Source organism: Myotis daubentonii, chromosome X (assembly GCF_963259705.1).
Source record: "Myotis daubentonii chromosome X, mMyoDau2.1, whole genome shotgun sequence".
Lineage (NCBI taxonomy): Eukaryota > Metazoa > Chordata > Mammalia > Chiroptera > Vespertilionidae > Myotis > Myotis daubentonii.
In genome coordinates this window covers 139286629-139308171 of record NC_081861.1, presented here as the reverse complement: position 1 = coordinate 139308171, position 21543 = coordinate 139286629, and the positions used below count along the sequence as shown (strand labels likewise).

General features: G+C 57.2%; 2 protein-coding genes across 3 annotated transcripts in view; both read right to left on the bottom strand.

Moving 5' to 3' along the window:
- PRKX (protein kinase cAMP-dependent X-linked catalytic subunit) overlaps positions 1-21543 on the bottom strand; it is a 321391-nt gene that overhangs the window by 174963 nt on the left and 124885 nt on the right. The window lies entirely within an intron of this gene.
- The window catches only part of MXRA5 (matrix remodeling associated 5), a 31301-nt gene continuing 16069 nt past the window's right edge, over positions 6312-21543 (bottom strand). Inside the window, exons 5-7 of the mRNA XM_059680144.1 lie at positions 15229-20130; positions 11483-12389; positions 6312-8330 (exon numbers count right to left, since the gene is read on the bottom strand). Coding sequence (XP_059536127.1) covers positions 6401-8330; positions 11483-12389; positions 15229-20130 — 7739 coding nt within the window. The 3' untranslated portion in view covers positions 6312-6400. The remainder of the gene's footprint in view (positions 8331-11482; positions 12390-15228; positions 20131-21543) is intronic.

Below are 21543 nucleotides of genomic sequence, written 5' to 3'. Positions count from 1 at the left end.
TGGGGAGGGCGGGAAGAGATTAACCAAAGATCTTATATGCATGCTAGAGGCCCGGTGCATGGTGGGGTCCCTTGGCCTGGCCTGTGGGGATCGGGCCGAAACCAGCTCTCTGACATCCCCTGAGGGGTCCCAGATTGCGAGAGGGTGCAGGCCAGGCCGAGGGACCCCAGCGGTGCACGAACACGGGCTCTGGGCCTCCAATATCCCCCAAGGGGTCCCAGATTGCGAGAGGGTGCAGGCCAGGCCGAGGGACCCCACCGGTGCACGAACACGTGCTCTGGGCCTGCAGTAGTTCTTATAACAGTGTTTGTTTGCTTTTAATTTTCACTTATTTCTTTTTTAATCGTCATCCAGCGGTATTTTTCCGTTGATTTTCAGAGACAGTGGAAAGGAGGGGGGAGAGACAGAGAGAGGGAAGCATCGATGGGAGAGAAACACAGCGATCGGTTGCCTCCTGCCCATGCGTTGACCAAGGCCCAGGCCGGGGAGGAGCCTGCAACCGAGGTCCGCGCCCTTGACCGGAATCAAACCCGGGACCCTTCGGTCTGCAGGCCGACGCTCTATCCACTGAGCCACGCCGTCTAGGGGTTTTAAAAAATATTATTGATTTCAGAGAGGAAGGGAGAGAGAGAAACATCCATGATGAGAGAGAATCATGGACCAGACGCCTCCTGCACGCCCCCTGCTGGGGATCGAGCCCACAACCTGTGCATGTGCCCTTGATCGGGATTCGAACCCGGGACCTCCAGGTTCCTAGGTCAACGCTCACCCACTGAGCCACACCAGCCGGGCAACAACAGGTAAATGTCACCCATCCATTTCTCCGATAACAGTTTTATTCACGGCAAAATGCAAACCGTACATGGTTATGTAAATGTATGCAAATTGGGCACGGGCATATGCAAATCACATTGGCGAGACAGCAGATCGAGGAGGTTTGAACCCTGTGGTTTGGTTTGTAAACAGGATCGAATTGTGTATCTCCTATAGGTTTGTGGGCACGACCTCAAAATCTAACCATTTTGGGGGCATCTGTCTTTGAGGAAAAGGCTTTGAAAATTAATCCTCACCAATTCACGGTCTTTTCCGTGTTTCCATATTTTATTCTTTATAACATTCATTCCAAGAATGAATCAGGGTGGTCCCTCGCCGGTGTGGCTCAGCGGATAGAGCGTCGGCCTGCGGACTGAAGGGTCCCGGGTTCGATTCCCGGTCAAGGACACAGGCCCGGGTTGGGGGCTCCATCCCCAGTAGGGGGCGTGCGGGAGGCGGCCGGTCCGTGATTCTCTCTCATCACGGATGTTCCTCTCTCTCTCACCCTCTCCCTTTCTCTCTGAAATCAATAACATATATATTTTTTAAAAGTTCGTTTGGGGGAAGAGAGGAGGGAAAAAGTAAAAAAAAAAAAGTGACATTTAAAAAATAAAATTAAAAAACCCTAAGGTGAGAATTCACACCAAGGAAGGAAGGAAAGAAGAAAGGAAGGCTCTTATAAAAACTTGGTCTAGCCCTGGACAGTGTTGCTCAGTGGCTAGAGCTCCGGCCTGCAGACCGAAGGGTCCCGGGTTCGATTCCTTTCAAGGGCGCGGACCTCGGTGGCAGGCTCCTCCCCGGCCGGGGCCCTGGTCAGGGGCACGTGCAGGAGGCAACCCATCCATGTGTCTCTCTCTCATCCATGTTTCTCTCTGTCTCTCCCTCTCCCTTCCACAGTGCAAGTTTCGCACCTGAAAACAGTAGAAACTTGGTCTTTCTCTCTCCAAAGGCTCCTAATAGCTTTATTATTTTTTTAAATAATAATTTTATTGATTTTTAACAGGGAGGAAGGGAGAGGGATAGAGAGCTAGAAACATCGATGAGAGAGAAACATCGATCAGCTGCCTCCTGCACATCCCCCCACTGGGGATGTGCCCGCAACCCAGGTCCATGCCCTTGGCCAGAATCGAACCCGGGACCCTTCAGTCCGCAGGCTGACGCTCTATCCACTGAGCCACACCGGCCAGGGCTGTTATTCTTCTTATTATTAATTATTATTATTTTGACCAATTTCTCCTCTGGGTGGGTGGCCGTTCACACACATCGTCCGTCTCTGCCAAAAGAATGTCAGCGTGAGTCCCCCATTTACGATGAAACGTGCAAAAAATGCGGCATTTTCCGTAGGAAAGACAGCCTCGCTGGTTATCATTAACCATTATTGCTTCAAAAAAAATTATTATTCTTCCATTCAACCCTGGCTCGTCCGAGGCCGCCTTTGGCAGAATCAGCAACGCGTCCCCGGTCGTCCCGAAATAAGTTTTGAAATCTCGCCCTTTCCCTGTTTATTTAAGAACGGCCTCGGCCTCCTAGCACCGGCCAGAGGGAAGAGGAGAGAAAAGGCTTTCGACACATAATTTGTCTGAACGGCCGGTGGGTCGGAGCCAAGTCCCTCCCACGGCTCTGACACGCCAGCGCCAGGAAGTAAATCGCTGAATTATTCCGACAAATTTCGCCAAAAAGCTTAGACAATGTGGAATAATGAACAGGACTGCATGAATCTCTTAGGTTTTCTGTTGTTTTTTTTTAAATTATTTTCTTCCTTTTAATTTATAAAATTTATCTTAAAATTTTTAAATATATATTTATTTATGTATTTCAGAGAGGAAGGGAGAGGGAGAGAGGGATAGAAACATCCATGATGAGAGAGAATCATGGATCGGCCGCCTCCTGCACGCCCCCTACTGGGGATGGAGCCTGCAACCAGGGCATGTGCCCTTGACCAGGAATCGAACCCTGACCTCCTGGTTCATAGGTCGGCGCTCAACCACTGAGCCACACCAGTCGGGCTCCTTGTAATGTTATTGTTGCTGGGGGTGCAGTTCCTCTCTCCTATCGTCTCTTCCTGCCTGGCCATCCACCATCCACCCACCCATCCATCCACCATCCATCCATCCACCCATCCACCCACCATCCATCCATCCATCCACCCATCCATCCACCCATCCACCATCCATCCATCCATTCATCCATCCACCATCCATTCATCCATCCACCCATCCACCATCCATCCACCCATCCATCCACCATCCATCCACCATCCACCATCCATCCACCATCCACCATCCATCCATCCACCATCCATCCACCCATCCACCCATCCATCCATCCATTCATCCATCCACCATCCATCCACCATCCATCCATCCATCCACCCACCCATCCATCCATCCATCCATCCATCCATCCACCCACCCATCCATCCATCCACCCACCATCCATCCATCCACTCATCCACCATCCATCCATCCATCCATCCATCCATCTATCCATCCATCAACCCATCCATCCATCTATCCATCCATCCATCTACCCATCCATCCATCCACCCACTATCCATCCATCCACCCATCCACCATCCATCCATCCTTCCATCCATCCATCCTTCCCTTCATTCATGCATCCTTTTCTCCATCCATTGTTCCTTTCATCCATCCATCCATCCACCCACCCATCCATCCTTCTATCTACTTATCATCTGTGGCATTGCTTCTCAACAAAGAGTCATTGTGAACACCCCCCTCTTTCCCCCCAGGGATACCTGTGACAATATCTGCAGCCACGTCTGCTTGTGAAACCTGGTAGGGCCGAGGCTGATGCGGGCATCTCGTAGGTCTACATCCCCTAAGGTTGCTGCTCGGTGCCCGGGAGAGAACTCACCACAGAGGACAGCCCAGTCCCCACAGTCACCGTGTTAATGTTGAGAAACCCCATACGAGCCGAAGGGCTTGTTTATGGGGCGTGAACTCCACGCAGGACACGTGTCCTATACGTTTGGGTATTCCCAGCGCCGTCCTGGGACCCGCCATGCAGTGAGGGCTGTCCCGACAGATATATATTCAGCAGATAAATGCATTATCGAGTGAGAAGCCAAATGCTCTTTTGTTTCAATGACTCACCCTTTAAAAAAAAAAAATAATAATAATCTTCAACCAGGCTGGTACGGCTCAGCGGTTGAGCGTCGGCCTAGGAACCAGAAAGAAGGTCACGGGTTCGAATCCCGGTCAAGGGCACATGCCCGGGTTGTGGGCTCAATCCCCAGCAGGGGGTGTGTGGGAGGCGGCCGATCCATGATTCTCTCTCCTCATGGATGTTTCTCTCTCTCTCTCTCTCTCTCTCTCTCTCTCTCTCTCTCTCTCTCCGTCTCTCCCTTCCTCTCTCTCTGAAATCAATACCACTATTGGAAAGAAAAGATCAATATCGTCATTGCCCGGTGATTTTGAAAAGATCATTTTATTATCCAAATGTACATTGTCTTAGACCTTAAAAACACACACACACACACAACAACACAGTGAAACAGTCATGGAAATACGGGCTGTGCTATTTTTTTTTTCTGTGGCCGCACACTCCCAGGGGGAGAGAATGCGTTTGGTTTTCAGAGGGTCTCTGAGTTTTTTCTCTGGGGTCGTGTCTGAGCTCTCGCCTTCCTTCCTCTCTCCGCCACCCCCGCTGGAGGCCTTCCCATAAACTTGACAAAGTAGGAAATCCAATATCCCCTCCGTCCCCACAGCTCCCGGGGCCTCCGGGAACTGTCACACGATCAGGGTGTCTCAATGGGAAGGAAGTCGGGGGGTGGGGGTGGGGGGGCGCGAAATTTCGTAATTGCATTTCCATGCCTGCTCCAAAGTCTCCCAGCCTTGTAAAGACCAATAATTTATTCTGTTTAATGAGACAGAAAGGGTTCCTTTCTCTTTCTAGCCTCATCGTCTAATTAGAAAGAAAACATATATATAAAATATATTTATAGAAAAAGTGACTTTCGGGCAGGGGAGGTGGGGGAAAGAGTGCTTTCATATATAAAATGGTAGCTGTATGGTAGGAAACTTGTACATTTTTTTTTTTAAAATTGTTTTGCCCGGCCGGCATGGCTCAGTGGTTGAGCGTCGACCTAGGAACCAGGAGGTCCCGGGTTCGAGTCCCGGTCAAAGGCACATGCCTGGGTTTTGGGCTCCATTCCCAGTGGGGGGCGTGCAGGAGGCGGCTGATCCATGATTCGCTCTCATCATGGATGTTTCTTTCTTTTTCTCTCTCTCTCTCTTTCTCTCCAAAATCAATATATTTAAAAAAACAACATTTTTTAAATAATTCTGGTTCCAAGCTCTTTTTTGGGCCAACTGGAGTTTGGAAGTGACAGACGTTCTAAAAACCAGCGGTTCTCAACCTTCCTAACGCCACGACCCTTTAATACAGCTCCTCATGCTGTGGTGACCCCCAATTTCCTTGTGACAAATTGAACATCATGAAAGCGTAGTGATTAATCACAAAACCATCATGAAAGCATCGTGATCAATCACAGAAACAATATGCAATTATAGATGTGTTTTCCAACGGTCTGAGGCGACCCCTGGGAAAGGGCCGTTTGACCCCCAAAGGGGTGGCGACCCACAGGTTAAGAACGTTCTAAATTGTAAAACTGGTCTTCTAGAATGTTCTCCCGGAAAACGGTAGCGGGTTAGCCAGGGAGGGGAGATGATTAGCCACTGTTCCTGTCTGCGGTTCATTCCCAGCGAATGCCCCTCAGGCACCCTACAGACACACATTGACGTTTCTGGGTGTCGTTGGCCAGGCAGAAATCTCCATTCTTTCCCGGGTCCCGTGGAAATCACGCCACATGAGACCACGTTCACGGTAAACACAGGGGAAAGTCCTGGGAGAGGCTGTGCCCTCCCTTCCCCGTCTGAGTGGCTTTCCCACTGGTCAAGGTCACCACCAACCAGACACCCAACCTTGAGGTCCCCTTGCCCGGTGCCAAATGGTGTTAGAACTCTAGACCAGCGATGGCGAACCTTTTGAGCTCGGCGAGCCAGCGTTTTGAAAAAAACCTCACTCGACTCTGGGGCCGTGTCACCTATAGAAATTTTTTTGACCTTTGCAACCAGAGTAAAACAAAGACGTATACGTTTGATATTTATTTTATATATTTAAATGCCATTGAACAAAGAAAAATCGAAGAAACGAGTTCGCGTGTCGCCTCTGGGACGCGTGTCATAGGTTCGCCATCGCTGGTAGACTCCCCCCCCCCCCCCCCCCGCCTCCCATGGCTTTCCAAACCCATGAAACTGCTCCACGTTCCTAAGCAATGATGGTGGGACCCCGATCTCCCACTCCTGTTTCTTTTTATTTTTTTAAATAGATTTTTATTGATTAGAGAGAGAGAGAGAGAGAGAGACAGGAAGGGAGAAGGAGAGGGAGAGAGAGAGAAACACCCAACGATGAGAGAGAGCCATGGACCGGCTGCCTCCTGCACGCTCCCTACTAGCGAGGGGAGCCCGCCACCCGGGCCTGTGCCATCCAACCCGGGACCCTCCGGTCCGCAAGGCCGGGGCCCCATCCACCGAGCCACACCAGCTCGGCGTGGTTTCCTGTCTTAATAGACGTGGATGTAGGTCGTCTTGGAGTCCGTGCCCAGGAGGTTCTTGGCCGTGCACTTGTAGAAGCCCGCGTCCCTCTGCGTCACCTGCTGGATGGTCAGGGACCCCTGCGGGTGAAGGAACCTGTGCCCGTACAGGCGCGCTTGGGTGCCCGCGGTCAGGTGCGACCTGTCGGGGAGCTCCCAGGTGATCTCGGCTTTGGGGAGCCCCATCGCCATGCAGCTCATCTTCACGGTGCCGCCCGCGCGCGTGTAGATGACGGGCGTGGGCTCGCTGGTGATCCGGGGCGGGTAGGCGATGACGATGACGGGGAAGGTGACCACGGAAGGGCCGTACTCCGTGTCCGCCTTGCACACGTAGGTCCCCCGGTCGAACACGGACGCCTCCCGCACGGTGAGGGTACCGTTGTCCCACAGGGACGTGCGCCCCCGCGTTTGGATCCCCTGCAGCGACGCCCCGTTGGGCAGCGTCCAGGAGATGCGCGCCTGGCGGGTCCCCTGGCGGCTCCCCGGGGGCGCGCAGTGGAGCTGCAGGGTCTCCCCGTGGACGATGCTCACCAGGTTGCGGTACTGCTTCTGGGCCTCGGGCGGCGGCGGGGAGGCGCCCACCTTGAGGGCCACCAGGCGCTCCGTGTGTCCGGCCGCGTTGCGCGCGACGCAGCGGTAGGCGCCCGCGTCCGCCGCCGACAGGCCGCTGATGTGGAGCCGCCCGTCGCGTTTGTGGAAGAACCGCTGCAGCTGCTGGCCGCCGGGGAGCTCGGTTCCGTTGGGCAGGACCCACACCAGCGTGGGTGTCGGGGTGCCGAACGCCGAGCAGTTGAGGCTGATGGTGTGGCCGGCCGCCGCCACGATCTTCTCGTCCACCGGGTCGTGGAACCCCGGCCTCTCCGCGGCCTCCAGGACGGTGAGCTGCACCGTCATCTTGGCCTCGCCGCCCTCGTTGCGCCCGATGCACGTCAGCTGGACCGAGTCGCTCTTCCTCAGGCTCCTGATGTCCAGCGTCCCGTTCCGGTGGATGGTCACCCGGTTGCCGAAATAAGGCGCGGGCAGGACGACCCCCTCGGGGAACGCCCAGAAGACCATCGGGGTGGGGACGCCTTGGGCCCGGCAGTCGATGAGCTTGCGGCTCCCCGCGGGGGCCACCTCGCGCACGGTGGTCAGGGCGTCGGGGAGCCCGTTAATCCTGGGGGCCTGGACGTGGACTTGGATCCACACCCCCTTGCGGTCCTCGCCGGCCGTGTTGCGCGCGACGCACGTGTAGTTGCCGCTGTCGGAGCGCTGGGCTTTCTGGATGAGCAGGGTCCCGTCCTGGTAGATCTGGTACTTGTCGGAGGAGCTGGGGATGAGCTTGTTGGCGGGGGACAGCCAGGCCACCGTGGGCGGGGGCTCCCCTTTGGCGTCACAGGCCACGGTGGCCACGTCGCCGTAGGGGACGCGGACGACCGCGTAGGTCTTGTTCCTGATGGAGGGGGGCGCCGTCATGACCTTGACGCGCACCGTCATCTCGTCCTTGCCCACCTGGTTCTCGGCCACGCAGGTGTAGTCCCCCTCCTCGCGCAGGCCCACCTCGTTGAAGTAGAGGGTGCCGTTGTTGAACACGACGTAGCGCTTGGTGCGGGCGCCGCTGTCGTCCGCCTGCAGGAGGGAGTTCACCAGGCTCCCGTCGGGGAGGCTCCAGGAGATCTCGGGGTTGGGGAGGCCGGAGGCCACGCAGTCCACCTTGAGGTCCCCCCCGTACAGGACCCGGTGGTCGTTGGCCTCCCGCTGCTCGATCCTGGCGGGTCGCATGACCACGTTGACCCGCAGGACCACGAAGTCGTCGCCCACCTGGTTGCGGGCGACGCACAGGTAGTCGCCCGCGTCTCTGTCGGTGACGGAGGTGACCACCAGGGTCCCGTTGGCGAACACCCGGACGCGGGGGTCCAAGCTGAGGGAGGAAGAGAAGGGAGAGGCATGAGGGGTCAGGGTGTCGAAGGGTGTGGGCCCCTGGGTGGTCGGGGCCCTGCCTGGGGTGGCTCAGGGGTTGAGCGTTGACCTATGAACCAGGAGGTCATGGTTTCCCTCCTCCTCCTCCTCCTCCTCCTCCTCCTCCTCCTCCTCCTCCTCCTCCTCCTCCTTCTCTTCCTTCTCCGTCATCTTCTTCATCTCTGTGTGTGCTAATCCCCACCCAAAGATATTTGCCCATTGATCTTCTAAGAGAGAGCGGAAGAGAGACCGAAAGACAGAGAGAAACATCCATGTGAGAGAAACACATCGATGGCTGGCCTACTGCACACGCCCTGACCAGAGTCCAGGCCGGGGAGGAGCCTGCAACCCAGGAATGTGCTCTTGACTGGAATCGAACCCGGGACCCTTTGCTCTGCAGGCCGACGCTCTATCCCCTGAGCCAAGCCCACCAGAGCAGAGGTCATGGATTCGATTCCCGGTCAAAGGCACAGGCCGGGGGTTGTGGGCTCGACCTCCAGTAGGGGGTGTGCAGGAGACAGCTGATCAATGATGATTCTCGCTCATCATTGATGTTTCTCTCTCTCCCTTCCTCTCTCTAAAATCAATAAATGACATATATCTCTATATATCTATAGATATCTATAAATATATAGATATCTATACTAGAGGCCTGGTGCATGAAATTCGTGCACAGGGTAGGGGGGGCAATTGTCCCCTCAGCCCAGCCTCTACCCTCTCCAATTCAGGACCCCTTGGGGGAGGTCTGACTGCTGGGTTAGGCCCCATGCCAGCCTGGTCGCCCCTCACTAACCCCCCTGCCCATGCAGCCTGCGTTTTGGTTGTCCATCTGGTTGTTTTGGTCGTGACGGTCCCTGGCTTTTTATATATTAGGATGTGTGTGTGTGTGTGTGTGTGTGTGTGTGTATGTATATATATATATATTTAATGTGAAATGCAATCTAAGCTATCAGTCCTGTCAGTGTGTCTATGTGCCCATCCAGCATTTATTTTACTGCTCAAATCAGTGAAAATGCTGCCATCATAGAGAGAACGAATGGGAGTTGCCCTCATAAACAGATGAAGTTCTCCCTAGGGGCGGAGAAAATATGCTTCAGACGCTGTTTCTACGCTTTTGAAATATATTTTTATTGATTCCAGAGACAGAGAGAGAGAGAGAGAGAGAGAGAGAGAGAGAGAGAGAGGTCAACGATGAGAATCATGGACCGGCGGCCTCCTGCACGCCCCCTACTGGGGATCAAGCCCCCAACCCGGGCCTGTGCCCTTGACCAGATTCGAACCCGGGACCCTTCAGTCCACCGGCTGACGCTCTATCCACTGAGCCACACCAGCTAGCGCGAGCGATCAATTCTTTCAGATGAAAATGATTAAAATGTAAAATAAACAACACAAATAAGACAAAACCCAGGCTCCCAGCCCCGATCGTAATCAGAATGAAATGAGTCACTGTGAACCATGGCTGTGCCCACACACCCCTGGGAGTTCCAACATATCTGCATGTTTAAACGTCCCCCGTGTGTCCCCAGGGCCAGGCGCCTCTCGCTCATCAAACAGACGTGGGTTGTTTAATTACCCGGAACGAGGACGATAAATAGTCAGATGTCACCGCTGATGATTTACAGGGAGAGAGATACGGGTAGAATGGTTTCAGTGTGGCCTGAGGGGCATTCTTTCGTATTCCCTGCTGCCTCAGGCGGGCCAACGCCACCTCCACGCACGTCCCCACAGCCCCAGCTGGTGTGGCTCAGTGGATAGAGCGTGGGCCTGCGGACGGAAGGGTCCCGGGTTCGATTCCCGGTCAAGGGCACCTGCCCGGGTTGCGGGCATGATCCCCAGGAGGGGGCATGCAGGAGGCAGCCGATCCATGATTCCCTCTCTTCATGGATGTTTCTCTCTCCCTCTCTGAAATCAATAAAAAAATAATTTTTTGAAAAAAAGTAAAAAGAAAAAAAAAGCCCTGACCGGTTTGGCTCAGTGGATAGAGCGTCGGCCTGCGGACGGAAGGGTCCTGGGTTCGATTCCGGTCAAGGGCATGTGCCTTGGTTGCGGGCACATCTCCAGTAGTGGGTGTGCAGGAGGCAGCCGATCAATGATTCTCTCTCATCATTGATATTTTCTATCTCTCCCTCTCCCTTCCTCTCTGAAATCAGTAAAAATATATTTTAAAAAAATCAATGGGAAAAATATTCTAGGTTTAACGAGGGGGAGAGAGAGAGAGAGAGAGAGAGAGAGAGAGAGAGAGAGAGAGAGAGAGAGGACCTATGTGGGGCTAGCCCAACAGGCACTCTAGCTTATAAAGACCAGACATCCTTGTGTGAAAAACGAATGTCCCCCCTGAACCAGCGCGCACGGGGAGCAAGACCTGTGCGCCTTCATCCTTCCCAAGGACGGCCCCAAGAAGACCTGTCCCGGATGGGACTGTCTCCATCCGCGAAAGGAGAGGCGCACAGGAGCACGATGGTGGATGGATGGATGGTGGCAGGAGCGCAATGGTGGATGGATGGATGGCGCAAAGGAGCGCAATGATGGATGGATGGATAGATGGCGCGCGGGAGCGCAATGGTGGGTGGATGGATAGCACGCAGGAGCGCAATGGTGGATGGATGGATAGCGCACAGGAGCGCAATGATGGATGGATGGATAGCACACAGGAGCGCAATGGTGAATGGATGGATGGATAGCACGCAGGAGCGCAATGGTGGGTGGATGGATGGTGGCAGGAGCGCAATGGTGGATGGATGGATAGCGCACAGGAGCGCAATGGTGAATGGATGGATGGATAGCATGCAGGAGCGCAATGGTGGGTGGATGGATAGCGCACAGGAGCGCAATGGTGGGTGGATGGATGGCGCGCAGGAGCGCAATGGTGGATGGATGGATAGCGCACAGGAGCGCAATGGTGGGTGGATGGATAGCGCACAGGAGCGCAATGGTGGATGGATGGATGGCGCGCAGGAGCGCAATGGTGTATGGATGGATAGCGCACAGGAGCGCAATGGTGGGTGGATGGATAGCGCACAGGAGCGCAATGGTGGGTGGATGGATGGCGCACAGGAGCGCAATGGTGGGTGGATGGATGGCACGCCAGGGGCCAGGGGCCAGGGGCGCACGTACCTGAAGAAGGTGTCAATCATCTGCTTGGACGGCAGCCTCCACAGGATGCGCGGCCAGGGGTCCCCCGAGGCGCTGCAGTCCAGCCGGAGCGTCCCCCCGTAGTGCACGTTGGTCCTCTGCGGGGAGGTGCCCGTGATGCGCGCGTTGGCCGCCGCCGCCGCGCGCCGCACCGTCAGCTCCACCGTCCTGCGCGCGGAGCCCACCAGGTTGGCGGCCACGCACTCGTAGCGCCCGCTGTCCTTGGGCGCCAGGTTGCGGATGTAGAGGGTCCCGTTGGGGAAGACGAAGAGATTCCCGCGGAGGAACTGGGAGGGGCGGATGTGGGTGCCGTCGCGGAGCACCCAGCGCACCGCGGGCGGGGGCGCGGCCTTGGCGCTGCAGTGGATGTGGACGCTGAGCCCAGGGGGCAGCGAGATGTTCTCCCACTTTTCCTGGTGGATCACGGGGGGCAGGGCCGCCACGTGGAGGCGGATGGCCAGGCTGTCCGCGCCCGCCGTGTTGCTGGCGACGCACTTGTACACGCCGCGGTCGGCAAAGGAGGCCTCTTTGATGGAGAGGGTGCGGTTTGCGTGCAGCGTGACCCGGCCCTCCACGGGGGACACGGCGTGCCACACCCGGCGGTCCGGGAAGATCCAGGAGATCTGGGGCGCGGGGGTGCCCCTGGCCAGGCACTCCATGGCGATGGTGTCGCCCAGGTAGACGGTGACGTCCTGGTAGTGGGAGGCGAGGATCTGGGGCTGCTGGACCGACACCGAGAGCAGGACCGCGCGCCGGTCCACGCCGTGCAGGTTCTGGGCGGTGCACACGTACTGGCCGCGGTCCTGGACTTGGACCTGGCGGATGACGAAGGTTCCGTTCTTCAGGACCTCGAAGCGCTGGACCCGGGTGTTGGGTGTCATGAGGGCGCCTGGGAGGGAAACACCAGGGACTGTCAGAATCCAGAGAAACGACCCTCTTTTAAAAAAAAAAAAAAAGCATATTTTTATTGAATACAGAGAGGAAGAGAGAGATAGAAACATGGATGATGAGAGAGAATCGTGGATCCGCTGCCTCCTGCACGCCCCCTACTGGGGATGGAGCCCGCAACCGGGGCATGTGGCCTGATGGTGAATCTAATGGTGACCTCTTGGTTCATGGGTTGATGCTCAACCACTGAGCCACACCAGCTGGGCTCTTAAAAATTTATATATATAATTTATTTCAGAGAGAGAAAGGGAGAGAGAGAAACATCCATGATGAGATTCATGGACCGGCTGCGTCCTGGACACCCCCTACTGGGGATCGAGCCCACAACCCGAGCATGTGCCCTGACTGGGAATCGAACTGTGACCTCCTGGTTCACAGGTCGATGCTCAACCACTGAGCCACGCCAGCCGGGCTGCCCAGGCACCATCTGAAAAGGATTCCAGATACGCCCAGTTTTCACATGAGAAAGTAGCCGATTCCTCTAAGCTCCCATAAATGGCTTGAAACTTTTTTATAGTCATTGAGAATGACTCTGTTAATATGGTTCACGTGTGTCTGTGTGTGTGTAAAATACTAGTACATATCCAAGAGTATGTAAATACTAGAGGCCCGGTGCACAAAATTGGTGTGTGAGGGGGCATTGGGGTTCCCTCAGCCCAGCCTGCACCCTCTCCTATCTGGGACCCCTCGGGGGATGTCCGACTGCCGGCTTAGGTCCGATCGGGCCTAAGCCAGCAGTCAGACATCCCTCTCACCATCCTGGACTGCTGGCTCTTAATCGCTCACCTGCCGGCCTGCTTGGTCACCCCTAACTGCCCCCCTCTGCTGACCTGGTCTCCCCCAGCTGCCCTCCCCCTGCTGGCCTGGTCACCCCAACTGCCCCCCCTGCTAGCCTGGTCGCCCCTCACGGCCCCCCCGCTGGCCTGGTCACCCCATGCAGCCTGCTGTTCAGTCATCTGGTCATCCTTCAGTAACACCCCTGCTGGCCCTGTCATAGGCAGCCATCTTGTGAGGGCATGACAGTCACTTTGCATATTGCCTCTTTATTATATAGATAACACTGCCACAGCAGAAAGGAAATTAAAACGACAGTGAGGTACCGCCTCACCCCTGTCAGAATGGCTACCATCCACACATCAACAAACGACAAGTGCTGGAGAGGATGAGGAGAAAAAGGAACCCTCCTGCACTGCTGTTGGGAAGGCAGATGGGGCAGCCACTGTGGAGAACAGTATGGAGTTTCCTCAAAAAACTAAAGATGGAATTCCCATGTGACCCAGTGATCCCACTTCTAGGACTGCATCCCAAGAAACCAGAAACACCCATCAGAAAGGATATATGCACCCCTATGTTCATAGCAGCACAATTCACCATAGCTAAGATCTGGAAACATTCCAAGTGCCCGTCTATAGAGGAGTGGATTAAAATGCCATGAGAGCCGGGCCTGTGGCTCAGGGGTTGAGCATCGACCTATGAACCAGGAGGTCACAGTTCGATTCTAATCAAGGGCACATGCCTTGGTTGCAGGCTCCATCCCCAGTAGGGGGCGTGCAGGAGGCAGCCGATCCATGACTCTCTCTCATCATGGATGTTTCTCTCTCTCTCTCTCTCTCTCCCTTCCTCTCTCTGAAATCAATAAAAATATTCTTAAAAATTGAGTAGTGAAAAAAAGACAAAAAATGAGCAAGGAAAGGGAAGAGGGAAATTAGATATATGAACAAAACAACAGAGACGAGAATAATAATAAAATCACTGGTGTGTGTGTGTGTGTGTGTCTCTCTCTCTCTCCCCCTTCCTTTTAGAACAAAAAGCCCACGGCGTCCCCATTAGCTAATTCCAGCAAACATTCCTCAGGGGGAAAAAAATCATTACGAAATGTTCGACATCAAAGGCTGAGCTGATCAAAGAAGTCGACCTATGAACCAGGAGGTCAGGGTTCGATTCCCAGTCAGCGCCTAATGTTTGGGAGCTACCAACATTGCTAAGACCCACTGGAGCAAGGATGGTATGAGGTTCCCTCCCAGGTTCGATCAGCTGTCTTATCGAAACAGAGACCCACCCAGCTGGCATGGCTCAATGGTTGAGCATCGACATATGAACCACAAAGTCAAGGTTCTATTCCCGGTCAGGGGCACATGCCCAGGTTGTGGGCTCGATCCCCAGTAGGGGGCGTGCAGGAGGCAGCCGATCCATGATTCTCTCTCATCATGGATGTTTCTCAATCTCTCTCTCTCTCTCTCTCTCTCTCTCTCTCTCTCTCTCTCTGCCTTCCTCTCTGAAATCAATCAATCTATCTATATAAAAGCCTAATATGCAAAGTGTCCCCTCGAGTTGGATTGCTCGCTATGACATGCGCTGACCACCAGGAGGCAGCACAGAATGTAGGAATGCCCCAGCCAGCAGCCGGCAGCCAGCCAGGTCTAGGGACCCAACCTGTGCATGAATTTCATGCACCGGGTCGCTAGTCTATATATATATATACAAAAGGCTAAGCAACCGTCCAACTGAACAACTGTCTGACCGGTAGCTACGACGTGCACTGACCACCAGGGGGCAGATGCTCAACACAGGAGCTGCTGAGAGAGGAGGGAGCCCGATTCTGGGGTGCGTCACCCGAGAACCGCCCTCTCGCAATCCGGGATCCCTCGGGGGATGTCGCAGAGCCGGATTCGGCCGGATCCCCGCAGGCCAGGCCGAGGGACCCCACCCGTGCACGAATCTGTGCACCGGGCCTCTATCAAAGATTTTTTGTAAAAAATGCAGCCGCTTCAACGCCCTACCTGTAGAAACCTTGGTCCAGGTGACAAAAGGCTTGGGCTTCCCCGTGGCCTCGCACGGGATGGCGACGTCGGTCTCGGCCGTGACGGTCACGGTCTGGGGGGACTTGGTGGTGATCTGTGGCTTCTCTCCAAGGGTCCAGAATTTAGACGCCGGCGGCCCCCCCGCGGAGAAGAGCTTGGAGCCGCTCGGATGGAAGCTTCCGGACGGAGGGCCGGGGGAAGTCAGGAAGGGGACGGCGTTCCGGGTGGGGTAGACCACCGGGCTGTTCTGGACGTTGGTGGAAGGGGGGGACACGGTCCTGGGACGGGGCAGTGACGGGGGTGCTGGCGGGCCAAAGTCCACGTGGGTGATGGTCTGAGTGTGGATCCGATTGTAGGCACCCGGGTTGACGGCTCTGTCTCTCAGCCCTGGGGCGGGGGAGGTGGGGGGCTGGGTCTTTGGGGTGACGCCCAACTGTGGGAAAGAGAACGTCCGGTTGGAGAAGAAAGGGAATCTTCCGTCGGAGTGATGAGGGACCCTTGCGTTGGGCGGCCGGCCCACGGGGTCTCTCAGATCCGGGAGGCTGTTGTGCCCAAACCCTCTGGAGTGGCCGTGGAATCGGTCCGCCCCGTGGTCCGTGACCTTGTGAGGCGTGGACGTGCGCCACGGGCCCGCGGTGGCCGGGCTGGAGAACGTTGTCGTCGTCCAGGGCTTCTTGTCCGACAAAACCCTGGAGGGGTACGCGGTGATGCCCGGCTTGTTGGTCCCGTGGCGAGGGGGCTGGAACGTCGCGAGGTATCTGAAGGGGCTCTGGGTGGTCCCGTGGGGTGGCCTCGTCGTCCCTCTCGGGGGAGCTCTGGCCGGTTGGTGGAGAACTTGGACTCTCCCACCGGGATGGTGGTGACCATCGGGGCCGCGTAGAACAATGTCCTTCGTCCTCTCGTCTAAGACTTCCCTCCCTGCCTCCTGTTTCGGGGTGACGTGAAATGGACCCCTCTTGGGCGAGGGGGTGGATAATTCGTTTCCTCGCCACCACGTGTGCTGGGTCACCTCCTCCTTCTTCCCGGGGGCAGTTTGGGGTTCGGGGCCCCCCACAGAATTGAGGAGGACGCGGTCCTTGGGACCCGTTGACGTTGGAGGTGGCGGGCTCGACGTGAGATGGGCGGGCTCGGTGGTAGTGGTTGGCTCCCCAAGACTCGTGGGTGCGAACGGGGTCGCTGACTCCCCCACGGGGGCCGGAGTGAGGACGGGATGCTGGGGTCGCGTTGCGGGACGGACGGGAGCCGGGGTGGTTTCGTGAGGACCCCGGCCACGGATGGTGGATCCGGCCCAACGTGAAGTCGCCTCTACATCTGTGCTCCGAGCAGTGGAAGCAACAACGTCTTCCTGTGTAGAGAGCGCCAGGGAAGGGGGGACATCAGAGGGGAGATCCGGGTCCCCCGAGTCTTGGGAAAAGGATGAGGGGTGCGTGAGGGTCTCCAAAGAGGGGGGCACGGGGGTGTCTGTCTGCGGACCCCCAGGCGGGGCTGTCCTCGGTGGAGTCCAGCTCTCCGTGCCTGGAACGCTGGAAGGACGGGATTCCTTCTTAATTTCCCCCGCGGCGGGGACCTCAAAGCCAGGAGGTGATGTGACATCAGTGACGGACTCGCTTATGTTGTCATGGACGTTGTAGACACTTGAATTCTCCGTTTCTTTTCCGTCCGATACGGGCATGTACGTGGCTGGCGTTGTCTCTTGGGTTGCATCGCGAGACACGTGCATCTTGGGGGTGGTGGTCCTGTATTCTGCCGCTCTAGTGGTCTCACGGGGGTCCCCAGTTCTCTGGGAGACGGTTGTAGACACCAGGGCCGTTTCCGGCCGGGGAGTGGTACCATCTGTAGCCGTCTTTTCCGAAGACGGACTGGGCTGGGCTGTAGAGGCCGCGGGGCTCGCTGTCGAGGTGCCATATCGGTGTTTGTTTGGCCTCCTACCGTGCTTCCTCCATGGGGTCCCCTTGGTTACGGGGTCCACCTGTTTGGGGATCCCAACCGTACTCTCCCCCCAGGAGGTAGGAACCAGCGAACCATCCACTCGCCCGGGGGTCTTGGCTCCGGGTACGTCGGCGGGTCCAGCCGAGAAGGTGGCTGTGGGGATGAACGTCGAGGGTGGGGTTGGCTTATGCCGGTGTCGGAATCTGTGGGGCCGCGGCCTCCTCCTCCCGTGGGGCCTTTTTTGGGAAGGGGGAGCGGTGGTGGGCGCAGATGGCCAGGTGACCTCTGGGGTGGGCGCGATGGTGCCGACGGCGACGGGGCCCTCGTCAACTAGAGAGCCAAGCGACGCAGTCGATTCGACAGACTCAACGCCCTGACGCTTCCTCTCGGATCCACGGGAGCTGGTGGGCCCCCTCTCCGGCGTGTCTCCTTCCGGAAGCTTCCGCGAGTTCTCCTCTGTGCCCGTTGTGATCCATGGGCTGCCTTGAGGGCTGAAACCATGGCTCACGAACTGGGGGACGTCCGCCTCTTCCTCTTTGTGTCCTCGTGTTGCGAGATCGCCAGATCGCTCTGATGGCCCTGACTCAACCACGGCCAAGGTGGGCGTTGGAGTGTCAAGTCTGGACGCCTGTCCTTCTGTCTGATCCTCATCCAATGCTGGGTCCACGGATGGCATGAGGTCCGATTCGCCCCAGGAGGTGGCCACCGAGGGAGACGCATTCTCACGGGACGTAGGCTCTGGCATAGGCCCAATGCCTATGGTAGACCAGTCGTCCGTGGCGATGTTGGGGCCGACATCTACGGTAGACCAGTCATCCGTGGCGATGTGATCACCGGTGGACTCCTCATAGGCCGGGTCCAGGATCTGTGGCGTCGAAGACTCGTAAGGCATATCCGACGTCCCTGTCGTGGCCACGGTCCACTGGGAGTCCACGGCCATCTGAGGTAGACCCTGGGTCTCTGCAGGAACCTCATCGTCGCCGTCGTCGGATTCTCGCAGATGGGTGCCGGTCGCGTTGGCTTCAGCCGTGAGGACGCCAGCCCGGCCTCGGTCGGGCCTCCTCCCGGGGGCGGAAGCGGTCCTGGAAACCGGCTCTTCCTCCCCAAATGACAGAGCATCCGCCGAGAATTCCTCAGCGCTGGCTGTCGTCTGGGCCGCCGCCGACGGGGACACCGAGGGAGGAGACGCGACGGGCGGGACGGGCGTGGCCTCTCCGCTCTCCGACGGCGCGGTGGCCGTCTCCACGGCGGCCTCGGGCCCGCCCGTGCCCTTGGGGGCGTTCCTCCCACGGACCCGGGCTAAGATATCCGCCCAGTGGTCGGGGTTGATCTGCTTGCTGGCCACGTTGACCCTCCGCCGGGACTCGAAGGCCCTGCGGCCCTCGGCGATGGTGGCCTCGGGCTCCCTCTCGGCGTGCTTCCAGGGTTTTGGCTTCCTTCGCCCCTTCTTGGTCTTGGGGTCCTCCTTCGGGCGGAGAAACACCTTCTGGTCCTTTGGGTGCAGGACCCTGCTCGACGACGGGGTATCGTCCCCGCCGACGCCCGAGCCCCCTTCGTCCTCGACGACACCCCCTCTGGGCCTGGCCAGGGCCTTCCCACCCGGGCGCCGGCCTCGTTTGGACGCCCCGCCCGACCCTTTCCTGCTCACGGTGACCCCCACCGTGAACTGGTCGGCCCCTTGCTGGTTGACGGCCACGCATCGGTAGTAGCCTCCGTCGCCCACGCGGACCGCGGGGATGGAGAGCGTCCCGTTGGGCAAGACGTAGGCGTGGGAGGTGTTGGCCAACTCGTGGACGATCCTCTGGTTGGGGAGAATCCAGCTGAGCTGGGCCTCGGGGACGGCCAGCGCCTGGCAAGGCAGCTCCAGGGGCTCCCCGGGGTTCTTGGCGACGGTCACCGCGTGTCCCTCCGTGGGCCGCACCGTGCGAGGCTGCACGAGGACCCGGTACGCCAGGCGGTCCGTCTCGTCCTTCACCCGGGCCACGCACTGGTAGACGCCCGAGTCGGCCCGCTCCGTCGATTTTATCCTCAGCCAGCCGCTGGTCAGGATGGAGAACCTTCCGTCCGGGTCGTCCGTGGGCGCCTTCAGCACGGAGCCGTCGGGGAGCACCCAGGAGATGGAGGGGCTCTCGGACGCCTTCACGTTGCAGCTGAGCTGGCACGGAGACCCTTCGAGGACCGTCTGGGCTCTCCGCACGTCTCGCCCGGGCTCGATCATGACCCAGCTGCGGCCGCGGGACTGCCCGGCGTCGGTGCCGGACACGGTGAGGGAGAACCGAGATTGGTAGGACAGCAGAACTTTCTTGGACGTGCTCCGCCGGCGGTTGAGCTGCAGGTCGATGCGCGGCTGCAGGACCCAGGCCGGCCGGGCCAGGACGCGGGCCCGGACGCCCGTGTAGTACAGGGCGTCGTCGTCGGCGTCCTGCCTGTACTGGTAGGTGTCTACTCCGGCGTCCGGCCCGGGCACGGGCTCCTGGTGCAGCGTGACGGGCACCTCGCTGTAGTAGGCGATGAGCTTCCACAGCCTTTCGTAGTTCTCCCGCGTCATGGGGCACTCCAGGTCCAGGGCGACCGTGGCGTTGACGTCCAGGCCCTGGGACTCGGTCTGGTTCAGCTGGACCCGGCCCAGGCCCGACGGCCTCCTGATCTCGCAGGCCAGGCTCACCGTGTTGCCGTGCTCGTCCGTCATGTTCAGCGAGATGGCCCACGGTGGGGACGGCGGGTCCGTCGCGGGGGGCGGCGGGCCGTCGCCGTCCTCGTCTTCGTCCCGGTCCTCCTCGGCGCTGCTGCCGGCGGTCGCGTTGGCCCTCAGAGGGGACACGATGGACGGTCGCGCGCACGGGATGCTATCGAGGGTGTGGATCTCGTGTCCGCGCAAGGCTGTCGGGCTGGAGCAGGTGGCACAGAGCTGGCCGCCCTCGTAGGCCTTGTCTTTCTTGCATTTGAGGATCCCTGCGACAGAGAAGCAGAGAGACGTGCTGTGAGTGAGGGGCAAAGACTTGCTTGGCGGCCGTCCCACCTGGCGTGCGTCCCTGTTAGGACCTAACCCCTCGTCTCCTTGCCTCTGTGCCTTCCTGTCTGGCCTTAAATCCCTTGAGCACGGTGCGTGGGGACTATCCAGGTTTGTTCATTTACCCTAGACCGGGGGTCGGCAAACCGCGGCTCCCGAGCCAGATGCGGCTCTTTGGCCCCTGGAGCGTGGCTCTTCCGCAAAATGCCTCGTGCGGGCGCGCACGCACGGTGCGAGGTTGACTGAAAACGTTAAGTAAAGTTGATGAAGTGAATTTCAGGGAAGGTTGTGGAGGGAGAGAAGATGTAGGGTTGAGGATGGAGAAAGGTGTGCTGAGATGGTGTGGACACAGAGAGAGGATGAAGGAAAGGAGACGGACGAAACAAATCTACAAGACGCGTGTGGATGGGAGAGTTGGAAGGGGTCGACCTCTGCGAACGTATCTCCATCAGATTGAGGACGTTTTTGGCGAAAGCCAGCTTAGGAGTCCTCTAATTAAGTTAATCACAATGTACCTACCTATCTAGTTTAAGTTTAAAAAATTGGGCTCCCGAAAGAAATTTCAGTCGTCGTACTGTGGATATTTGGCTCCGTTGACTAGTGAGTTTGCCGACCACTGGTCTATATAATAAAAGCCCAGCGACCATAGCGGTGTAATGACCAGAATGATGGCTGGACCAGCCGCTGTGAGGTGTATTGATCACCACTCGGTCCCTCCCCTCCGGCCCACAGGCTCCGATTGCCGAATGGCGAATGGGGAACCGGGGTAGGTGGCGGCAGGGTGGGGGTAGGTGGCGGCAGGGTGGGACTGGGGACTTGGCGAGCGGGCGGAGGGTGGCCCTGATTGCAGGATAGGCCTAGGGACCTTGCCCGCACACGATTTTGTGCACTGGGACTCTAGTTTTAATATATTTTTACTGTTGATTTCAGAGAAGAAGGGAGAGAGAGAGAGAGAGAGATAGCAACATCCATGATGAGAGAGACTCATGGGTCGGCCACCTCCTGCATGCCCCCGACTGGGGATGGAGCCTGAAAGCCAGGCATGTGCCCTGATGGGGAATCAAACCGCGATCTCTAATGATTTATAGACAAAATGAAAGGGAGGGCTTGACCCCCAGTAGGGGACGTGCAGGAGGCAGCTGATCCATGATTCTGTCTCATCATGGATATGTCCATCTCTCTCTCTCTCCCTTCCTCTCTGAAATCAATAAAAAGATATTTTTAAAAAATAAAAAAATAAAGAAATAAAAAAATATCCTTGGGTGAGGATTAACAATAAAGAAAGAAAAAGAAAGGACGAATGAAAGAAAGAAAAAATACCCTCGAATGAGGATTAATAATAAAGAAGTAAAGAA